The sequence below is a fragment of the Rousettus aegyptiacus genome, unplaced genomic scaffold, assembly GCF_014176215.1.
Source record: "Rousettus aegyptiacus isolate mRouAeg1 unplaced genomic scaffold, mRouAeg1.p scaffold_m13_p_9, whole genome shotgun sequence".
Classification (NCBI taxonomy): domain Eukaryota; kingdom Metazoa; phylum Chordata; class Mammalia; order Chiroptera; family Pteropodidae; genus Rousettus; species Rousettus aegyptiacus.
This window is the reverse complement of record NW_023416312.1, coordinates 48,845,933-48,857,230: the sequence shown is the minus strand read 5'-3', so window position 1 is coordinate 48,857,230 and position 11,298 is coordinate 48,845,933. Positions and strand designations below refer to the sequence as shown.

The following is an 11,298-nucleotide window of genomic DNA, read 5'->3' as shown; positions in this document are numbered from 1 at the left end:
TCATTTCACATTCCATATATGCGTATTTAAACTTTCAACAGGCCTTGTATATAAAAATCTGAATCAGAAAAGAAAAATCTGAAGGCACTAACTCTGGTATTTAGTTATAGTTTTTGCTTTATATTACTTTTTACAAAACTAGCCTTTATAAATATTTAACTGTAATATCGCACTTCCTCAAGGACCCAATGATCAATCAAAGAATGTGTCTTATTTTAAGACTTTTAAGCATTATAGTTTTATGAGCTATCAGGTGCATTTACATTTATCTTAGTCGAACTGTAACAGTTTTGTTTTTTTGTCTAATAAGCTGTGAAATATTGCATATATATTATACATATACTGTATTACAGCAACACTTAAAAATATATATATATGTATATGGTTGTATTATTAGAAAAAGATAAAGTAAGAAAGAAGACATATAACTCTTGGCTATTTCCAAACATAAATCTGGGCATTAAAAGATACATATTAAGTTGTTGAATAGAATACCCAGTGTGCTCCTTGTGCAATCTCAATAAGGACTTTTTTTTTAAGTGAATAGTAAAGGCCCTAAGTACACATATTTTTGATATGACTTCCTTGCAGAAGACAGCAAGCCTTTGAATATAAATTAAATTCTGTTGACAAACACATTTTTAATAGTTTCTAATAGCATTAATATCTGTGATAAGTATGAGTATATACACTAAATATATTTTATGTAAAATGCCAGGGCAGAATGTAGAAGAGAACAATGAATCTCATAGCGACCCTGGGATGTGAAAGCAGAAAACTCTACCAAAGGGAAAAGCAAAATAGGTACTTCACTTGGAAAGAGAAGGTATAGAAACTGACTAGTCTGCACCTTTTTTAACAAAAATTAACTGATTTGCTTTCAGGGTGCATCTGACAAGACCTAGATGACCACCAGGAACTTCAGTTCCCGCCAAATTATTGGATCTTAGCCTTACTAGAAGCAACCTGCCATACTATCCTCAAACTTAGTGAGTCCAATTGGGTTATTATAGACACCCTCTAGAATATAGGCTTTGTTCTTTGTCTTACTTTTATTACAACTCTGCTGATGCTGAAATATCTTGGTAGTACAGTTTCTCTAATCAACAATCTCAAACGGATTAAACTTAGTTAAGCTCTGTGAGGGACCTTGAAATTTTGGGACTGTACAAAGTCACTGAAGAAGAGAGTTAAAAAAAAAAAAGTAGACTAGATGAGCAAGAATATGTTTTGAATAATGCTTATATTTAAATGTTAAGAAGAGTAAAAGGAAAAAGTAAAAAAGACAAACTAAAATAAGGATAAAAGAAGGAGAAGGAGAACAAACTATTATGGGGTAACAGAAGTCAAGGAATAATGCACTTAAAAGTAGAGGATAATTCCATGACCTTAGTAAAACAGGACTAGGGAGTGGAACTCATTATAATCACTGCCTTCGGTAAAACAATAAATAAGTAAACAAATAAAGTTTATTTGCGGTAAAAATAGTCACACTTGAATTAATATAAAATTTTGAAAACATGCTTAAAGCTTAAATTGTAAGTTAAGTATGAGTATGAAATAACAAAAAGAACAGAAAAAGCATGTGCAGTAAATAGAGGTAAGAATGTTAGAGGAGGGTCTCTGAAGACTGCAGTATGAGATAAAAACCTATGTCACTTTAGGAAAAAGGAAAGAAGAGAAAGGTAAATGGAGAGTTTGGAATCAGGAAAATCAGTTACTACAGGCAGTAAAACAAGCATAATATGATTATCAGCTTGATTAGGGCTGAGGCAATGAGAATGAAAACAAAATGATAATTTGAAATACATTTTAATAAAATGATTCAGAATTTGGACTTCACTATTCAGCTTCCTACTCTTATCTGCTCTGCCTTTCCACCCCATATAATTCATAAATTGTTGCTCTTTGCAGAGATACTGCTCAGAAAGAACAGATAAAAGAATAAACAAAGAAAAAATTCCAAGGAAAGAATAGCTTGCTCTTACAAATTTGACCCTTTAATTTTCACATAGGTTTTACACACACACACACACACACACACACACACACACACAAAGAGAAATACATGCACAAACACATATATATTCATAAAAACCTGCATTTTACTTTAGTCTCATTTTAAAATCTTAGATCAATAATTTGGATTTATATTATTAAATGAAAGTCCTTTTTAATTCACCATCCAAAAGGAAATAATTTGACTTCTTATTGAGAATTATATGTACTCAAGTGCATAGAGTACATTCCTATATTAGCCAGATGAAAGGTTATGTTATTCCAAATTTACATATAAGTTCCAGACTAGATAATGAGAACGCCTATTAAATAGGAGTTACATTTGCCCTCAGTTTGGATTTTTTTTCCTTATTTTATTTTATGGGTCTGTGACTGATATCAAAGGTATGAGAAATGTATATATATTTAAGGTGTGAAAAACTCAGGAATAACACGTCCGCATGCTTTTTGCTAGTTCAAAAAAACTGACTTTTAATGAATTCAAGCATTCTTCAATTTAATAGATCTTTTTTTTTTCTCGTAAATAGATCCCAGAATGACTTCCCCTACTAAAGAAGGAAGTGATTCAACTGACTTTGTTCTCGAAAATTCAGAAAATGAGGCTCCAAATGACTGTAGTGCAGATGTAGGGCCTTCATTTGCTGAATCTAATATGATCTCTCAGGCAGAAAGCGACCCAAGGAACAGGGAGCTAGACATACCAATCTCCCAGGAGCACGCTGTTTCTCAACCAGCAGAAAACAATGAGCTTGAAGTAGAGATGGACCAAAATGATCCTCAAGAAGATTTAAAAGAAGAAGAGTCTCATCTCATTCAAATTCCCATTCCTAGAAAGTGGATCTTTCTTATGTCAGGATTAGGGAGAATTACCCATATGAATACACCGCTAATAAGTCTTGATAGAAAGAATTCCTTAATTAAAAGAGTAAAATTCTACTCAGGAAATATGAAGAAGAAAACAAGCAATTCGTGTTATACCACCATAAATTACAAAATTCCTTTCCAACTCTCAATTTCATGGAGAATCCCATTCATTAACCATCGTGAGATTAGAAGAATGACTCTTCGTCTACTGTGTGGAAGATATTTCTCTCAAGTTGCAGGTCGTCACAATATCATGTGGGTAAAGCAAAAATATATTGCGTTTATTGAAAATCCAAATGTCCACCCCCCTGTGGAAAGGGCCATAATATTTAGAAGACCTCTGAGGGTGTACTACTACCGTTCCCTCATTGAGAGAATGGCTTCAAAAAAAATGTCCAAACCAACGGATACTGAAGGGAAGGAGGAATTCCATATTTTTGTGAGGCCTGTGTTCTATGTTCCACAGGTAAAATTTGAAAGCACATTTAATAGAAAAGCTTTCGAAGATCATTTGCGATCACACCATAACATGAGTGTGGTGATCATAAATACTGATGATGGCTGGAAATACCTTTGTCCCATCTGCGGGATTTGTTTCAACAATTTGGTTGAATTTAGACAGCATTCTTGCAATTCTCCTGAAAATTAACTTAAATCGAGGAGAATTTATTTTAATATCTAACTTCTAAAATTTATAATTTGGCTACCAAATTGAGATAAAATTGTACGAGCGCAAATTTTAGTACTATTAGATGAAGTTGCAGAGAGGAACACAAAATAATTGAATATATCAGAAAGAAACACCTTTAAGGAGCGAAGAAAATTCATAAGGATACATCTGTTTATATTGTATTATTACAGAGTGTCGAAATATCAGATCCTCGGTCTGTATTGAGTTAACAATGGAACTAAGGAAATGTTTGCACTTTCTTAAAATTCATTTCTGAAGGTAGAAATATTGTTAATACTATCAGATTTCAAGCTTACAGAATCCTGACAATGATAGCAAACATATATTAGAGGGCTAGACAAAGTCCTACCAGGCGTTTCTAGAGACTCTACTAAATATAATATCTGAAATGTTCTCCATATATTCAATAAACATTTTAAAGACTTTAAAAGTTTCATTGTATTCTTACAACTAGATTAAAAGAAATTCCGTGTATAGAAAAAAAAAGGTTAAAGTATTATAAATATGCTATGTTGAGATAGCAATTTTGGTGATTTAAATTAAAAATTAAACTCAAAATAAAATGATGTGATCGAAGTGAAATAATTTGAGGTAGAAGTGAACGAATATTAAACTGGTAGCATATAACTGTACTATTTTCTTGGATAGAGTGGAGGCTAAAAAAAAAACCTTTTCCTCCCACTTTCTAAATTGTTCTAGCTGGGCTAAAAATCAAGTTAACAGAGACAGATTGACAGGAAAAAATCAAATTTTAGTACATGCATATGGGAAGTTCACGCAGGCATAAAAATTCCCAAGCAAGCAAGTCAACAGTGAGTATACATGACATTTTTGGATAAAGGAGAAAAGTGGGGAAATGGGGCCTTATAATTCTGAGGTGAGAATCTGTAATTTACAGGTAGTTGAGGAAGAGCAGAACATGCATGGCAAGCAAATCTTGCTAGGTAACTCAGAAATGATGGGACGCAGTTGAGAGTTAGCTAACAGGCCGCTCACTAAAAAGCCCTTCTATTTGCTTTACTTAATTCAAATTAGGCTAAGACTAACATCCTAAGATTTCCTTCCCAAGGAAGGTTTTTCTGTCTGAATCTCTTGGGCAGAGAACAGGGGTGGGTGGGGGAGGGTGGTGGAACCAAAGGTTCTTTCTGAGTCATTTGTTTCTTAATAAAAAGCTTAAAATCAATATCTCAAAAGGTAGCTTTAGGGTGGCAAAACTTTAGTATCCTTAAATAGTTTCTTTACCATTACCTACAATTACCCAAATTTTACTGCCCCTCCCCATATATATGTGCATAAATGCTCACACATATTTAAGGACTTTTCTATCTTGCTACTTTGCTACTTGGAGCTCAAGCTTCTGTACCTGTTCTTTCTGTTGATCTGCATAATCATAAAGATTAAAGATAAACTTCTACGTCAACTCATATTAATTGGTCAGGCATTATGTGTGAAGCACTATGCTAGTTAATCTTACATGTATGCATTTTTATTGTAAAATTAAATGCGTAGATACAGTTTCCGGGAAACTGAATCACTTTCCCAGGTCACACATTCAGTAGGTATTATAACAAGGTAATATAACTGGAATTTACTTCCATAGGAGGTTTGTTATATGTTATGTCTTAGTTAATAAGTATGCATGACGTGTGTAAAGTGGCATCTAGAATTTATTGAATCCATAGATATACTGTATTACATAAATTCTAAACTCTCACGAAGCAGAGGATACTTAGATTATATCTAAGAAAGATCAAATTTTTTCACCTGGAAGTAAATTTGCTACTCCCAGATATAAGTATTTAGTGTCAGAAATGAATCAGTGAACAAATAAACTGATTAAGACAATTGAAGCAACTAAATCAAGTATTTCTCCATTTTAAAAAATAAAATGTCATTTGAATTTTCATCTCATGAAAGCAAATGAGATATAAAAAGTATGTCTGCAAAAAAAAAAGCCATCAGGAAGATATTAATAAAAATAAAATAAACTAATTTGTTGTTAATTTTTCATGAGGCTAAAATAAAAATAGCAATCAAATTTTAAAAGCTGGTTTTATCACTGTCATATTACCATCCGTAGAATCCACATTTTAGCTGGCAAACCTCTACAAAGTAGAAAACATGATTTAAATGTAGAACAAAGTAGTTAAACAAAATATTCACATATGTTCACATTTTTGTCAGAAATACAAAGATATCTACTGAGCTAACATTTTAGAAATGACAAACGAGAATCGGAATTAAGTCAAAATAGTGAAATCAAAAGAATCTAAAAAAAAACTAGATACATCTTTCTCTAGCAACCCACTTGAAAGGGACTCTCAACCTCTATAGAGAGGGAAGGCAAGCTTTTACCTAGAAAAAGATGAATGAGTAATGCAGTTCAATGTTTAAAAAGACTGAGTTTAATATCTTTAAAAATTGACAAACTAACTCGAGATCTCACAGATATACCTATTTTTTCCCTCAAAGATACAAGCATATATTTTATTCCTTTTAATTGTGTTAGTAATTTTCAGAATTCCTTCATAAAACATTATATTTTAAAATATATGTAATTCCTTTACTTCATATATACACAATAACTAGCATCTATAATAATAGATTACATTAACATCACTAAGACCAGCAAATTATATAGTCAACACAGAGTAGAAGACATTTTTAGAATAAATAAGCATAGAAAACCCTGAAGATGGCAGCCTTTCGCCATTTTAATGTTCCAAATTTCGACTAGTTAGATTTTAGACTATATTTTTGTTTTATTTCAAAAATAATATATCTTATAAAAAAAGATTTCTATTTGCTTCATATTATATATCTGTCATTAGTGTGTCAGACGACTTTTTGTAACTTATATTTCAGACCTATTTAGTCAAAAAAATTCCAGGTTTTTGAAAGAATCAAACCATATCACATGGATGGTAATAATTTTATTCTAATTTATGCAAGACACTTTAAAAGTTAAATGAAAAGCATAAAAGTATTCCAGGGAATCTTCTAAATATCTAATAATATTTGCTTTTATTCGCGCTTTCAATGGGCATATTTATTTAGAGTATAATACCATGTATTTTACATAGAAAAGATCTGAGATGACTCGATCAACAGAAAGAAAGGGGCTAAGATTACAGAGGTCTCCGATCTGATTTTGGATTGGTTTTACATCCGAGTTTGGAGATGAAGGCCACCAAACTATGAATTTATACACTAATAATACAGCACCACAAGGTCACTTATATTTAATACAGCATTTCAATTTTAAGCAGGCTTTTATTATTCAACTTTATGTATGAACCACTTTATATAGTAAAATAAAATGTAACCATCAGTTATTTGCTCAATTGTCAATTTGAAATACAAAATATTTATTTATTTATTTATTTAGTCATTTATTTACTTTATTATATTGAAATCACCTTACAAAGTTTTAATATAAGATTTGACTATTATGATGCCAACAACTGATCTTATCTAATTTTATAAAACTTTTATTTCTCAAAATAAAAAACTTTGATAACAAGCATTTATTTGTTCCATCGAGGAACCAGCTAAGAAAATAAAGTAGTTATTGAACAATAAAGTAATAATTAGAATTATCTATAGATTTGATAAAGGATCACTGATTCTTCTCATTCTTCCTATATTCTAATTCACTGGGCTGAGGAAAAGGAAGGGGGACGTTAGCCCAACTATGATTTAAACTTGTAAATATTGAACTTTTCAAAGACTTTTCTACAGCTTATGCTAGCTAACGAATGTTTTTTTAGAGAACATTTTCACTGTTTCTATGTCTTGTGAAGAGGCACTGACAGCTTTTGTTCATAAGTTTTCACCTATGTTTGTACAGCAAACAATCTTGGAAGCTGGAGATAGTTTCTCCCTCCAAAACAGAGGTTAAGTTAGATTTCATTTCTAAGCAGGATGATAAACATAATGTCTCCCTCAAAGGCAAAGGTTGAGCAAGTTTGCAAGCAGCTCTTTTTTAAATTGGGATTTTCCTGAACTCGAAGTTCCTCACTTATGACACACAGCTACTGTGTGCACAAGTATCTGCGCCCGTTTGCATCATCCCTGTGTGACTTGGAGGGCAAGGGGAAACAATGCGAATATAAGCTCATGCCACTCACTTTGTCACGGGTGATAAAATACTTTGTGTATGACCCAGGAGGCTCTTGTCTTTTGTCAGCAGCTATAAAACTGTGGCGGGCTAACTTCATAGCTTTAAAACAGATTAACATCTCAAACTCTTCACAGTTCTTTACATTTTAAAGAATGCTGAGTGAATAAAATCCTTAACAAGGTTTTGTTAATTTTAACTAAGGGACAGGGGACACCTTCTATTGATTCAATAGACTCGCAGCATAAAGTCGTTGAGAGTTTAACATAGTTATCTGCAATACAGTACTCTGTATCAATATGGGAGTATGCAGAGCTTAACGAAAGAAACAATGGAAGAAGTCACTTATCTGTTACTACTTCCGAATCTGTGCTTATAGAACATATATATGACTTAACCTTCGAGTGCTTGATAAATTAAATATTAGAAAACTATCTTCACCTGCATATTCCGATGACTATACACATACCTTCTTGGTAGTCAGAATAAGAAAAGCAACAAAACGATGACAACAAAGCAAAGAAGAGATTTGTATTATTTAACTGAGAAAAACTAGACTACTTATTAATAAAAATAGTGTAGGTAAAATCAGAGGTTCAAGGTCAATGCCAACGTTTCAGAAAATATGTTAATATTTTTGCATTGTATTAGCATCACTAAGACTTGGGTAGCATATCCTTTTAGAGAGTTATTCATATTTTACTATAACTGATATTTATTTTTTCAATAAAAATGTTATAATTTAAAATATTATTGCATAAATAAATATAGTTCATGCAATATGTGTAAATGTGGAACTATAGTTGTACTGGCAACATCTTTAATGATTTCTCTTAAAGGTGATTATATTAATATGCAATATGGAGTAACAACAAATATATACTCTTAATATATTCTCCATAGATAGTTATGCTGTTGAATAATATCCATACACTCTAGTCTTTATTATGGAGAGTCAGCTGCCCATTGAAATGTAGCATTAATTTTATATGTCCATAAGTATATGTGTATACATATATATATACACGCACACACGCACGCACATATAATTTATATATATAACATATATATTATATATCTATATCTATATCATCTACATCTATATCTGTATCTATATCTATATATATTTACCAAAGGAAAGAGAGAATTAAAAATATAGATTCGTGTCTATGGCCATGCTATCCTGAACAAGCCCAATCTCATCTGATCCTGGAAGCTAAGCAGGGTCGGGGGCCTGGTTAGTACTTCGATGGGAGACCACCTAGGAAGACCAGGTGCTGTAGGTGTGAAAAATAAAAAAAAAAATAAGGAATTGTAAACTGAAAAGGTCCTTGCAATCTGTGAGGTCAACCAAGGGTTGCCTTGCCTAAAAACAGATAGATAGATAGATAGATAGATAGATAGATAGATAGATAGATGGATAGATAGATAGATTTGCTTTGTTTTAGTCTCTGTGAAAGCTGATGACATCTAAGAAAGTGTAAATAACATTTCCAACCTAAGTCTAGAAGAGAAAAAAAACAAACGTTAACATGGTTTTTATGTGGATGCTATAGTACATCACTCAGTATGCCATTCAGATAAACCTTTTGAGGACTGAGACACTCATTCCCCAAACATCAAGATCTGCTGCCTTCTGGTCACTCATAGTGGAGTCCCTCCCTAGTAATTGGCATCAAACAAGGCAGCTGCCTCTCCCAAGATTACACTACCTTTCTAGTGCCAGCTTGCATCTAATTACTGGCCTATGTGAAGATACAAAAACTTGACCCCTTTGTCATTTCAGGATATCTTTGAAGTGCTGTCTCAGCTCCAGAGCTCCCCTCAAAATGCTTAAAGTCTTTCTTTTAACTGCTTCACATGTAAACTCTGCCTCTAAGTAATTGTGCTTCCCTCACTTTCTCTCACATGCTGTTTTCAGTGGTATCACACCCACATTCCTCAGAAACAAAACAAACAAAGCAAACAACAACAACAACAAACACCTCTGAACATAGATCTCTATCTCAGTCTTTTCCTAGTGAACCTGATCTAAGACAATGAGGAATAAAGAAGGGAGGCAAGAACAATTAACAGAGACAGAAAGAGATAACATGATCTAATGTCAAAATCATTAACTTGACTGTGATTCAGAGTCATAGACAGGTGTTTTAATAAGAGTAAACCATCTGAGAAATCTGTGAAGCATAAAGCAGAAGACAAAAATGGATAATCACTAATTTTAAAAATCATAGCTACAAGGTACAATTGTTTAGAGTATAGCAGACTGTTTTAGATGTCATTAAAGGTTATGACAGACTGAGCATTTTGTTCTTATTTGTATGTTTGAGAGTACTTTCTGTACACTTAAAACACATTTAGAAAATCATAGCTTACATATTTGGATACATATAAAGAACAGCACAGCTTTCCCAAGTGTACCACATTAGAACAAATTGAGTATTAAGAAACATACACACATTAGATTTACTTTTCTCCACTCAAAAGATGAAATAAAAAGTTCTCCTTCACATAACCCCCTCACACAAATCTTGTTTCTTATCCATATTGGTTTAGAATTTTTTAGTAAAGATTTACTTAGCAATTGAAAATTCAGAAGTAATACTACTCATTCTTTTTTTCACTCAAATTCTTTTTATATTTATTTATATCGTTTTTTTTTCTACCTGAGAGGGGATGCGAGTAGAGGAGCACCCTAAAAATTCTTGAACTTTGTTGAGGAGGGGACAGCTATAAATTGAAGATACAATTTCTTAATTATATCCATGCGATATTAATGTGTTTAATTATCAAACATAAAATCTAGAAGGGAAACTAACCAACTTTGCTAAGTTTCCTCTATGTGACTAAAACCGTGTTAAGCACATTAAAACAGTATTTGCCAAATTAATTTAATTGTATTAACCTACAAAACGTTTGACATATCTGAATAACACTTATATTATTTACAATGATTTTAATTAAGTTGGCTCTTGTTTTGCTAAAATTCATTTACTATGGACATTAGTGGGTAAGAAAAAAAGAGACAGATGCAAAAGTTGGATATCCGGCAAGTCTCTAAAGAAAAAGACTTCACTCAAATTTGGAGAGTGGGGAACAAAAACTTCAGAGATGGCAAGCAAATTAGGCTTCGATCTGCTGATGCAAGTTTCCAGGGGCTAAGGGCAACAGTGCACAGAAAAATAAAATAAAATAAAACATTAAGCCTTAGTTGGACCTATAATATACTAAAAACTATAGGGTGAAAAAAAGGGACTCCAGTCTGAAGAAAAAGTTTGGACCAGGACATACGCAAAAATGGAATATAAGGGATTGAATATCTGCAACTAATATATTTATATAATGATGTTATAGAGACAGGTTGCAATTTGGATGAAGCTAAAACTAAAGAAATGCTAAGAGCTAAGGCAGAAAGGAACCGTGAGCATTGAGATCTAAAATGAAGTATGGAAAGGGTTAAAAGAAGAAGGGTTAAAGAATATAACTATGAGAAGAGAGGGATATACTGGACTTTTAAAAATGACATTCAGGAATTTGGAGCTTAAGGAAGAAAATCGAAGATGGAGTTTCAAAGAGTTGGAAGATGGAGAAGATAGAGACTGAG

At 32.4% G+C, this 11,298-nt stretch overlaps 1 protein-coding gene and 1 pseudogene across 1 annotated transcript; both read left to right on the top strand.

The window, feature by feature from the left end:
- Positions 1-2,554: 2,554 nt before the first annotated feature.
- LOC118607729 (CPX chromosomal region candidate gene 1 protein-like) lies at positions 2,555-3,532 on the top strand. The gene is made up of 2 exons (XM_036226544.1): positions 2,555-2,853; positions 2,914-3,532. The coding sequence occupies exons 1-2, from the start codon at positions 2,555-2,557 to the stop codon at positions 3,530-3,532; spliced, it is 918 nt and encodes a 305-aa protein (XP_036082437.1).
- A 5,327-nt stretch (positions 3,533-8,859) lies between these two features.
- LOC118608459 lies at positions 8,860-8,980 on the top strand (annotated as a pseudogene).
- Positions 8,981-11,298: the final 2,318 nt, after the last annotated feature.

Coding starts and splice junctions, on each gene's coding strand:
- LOC118607729 (XM_036226544.1), top strand. CDS start 2,555: ATGACTTCCCCTACTAAAGAAGGAAGTGATTCAACTGACTTTGTTCTC. Junction 2,854..2,913: donor CAAATTCCCATTCCTAGAAA/GTGGATCTTTCT, acceptor ACCGCTAATAAG/TCTTGATAGAAAGAATTCCT.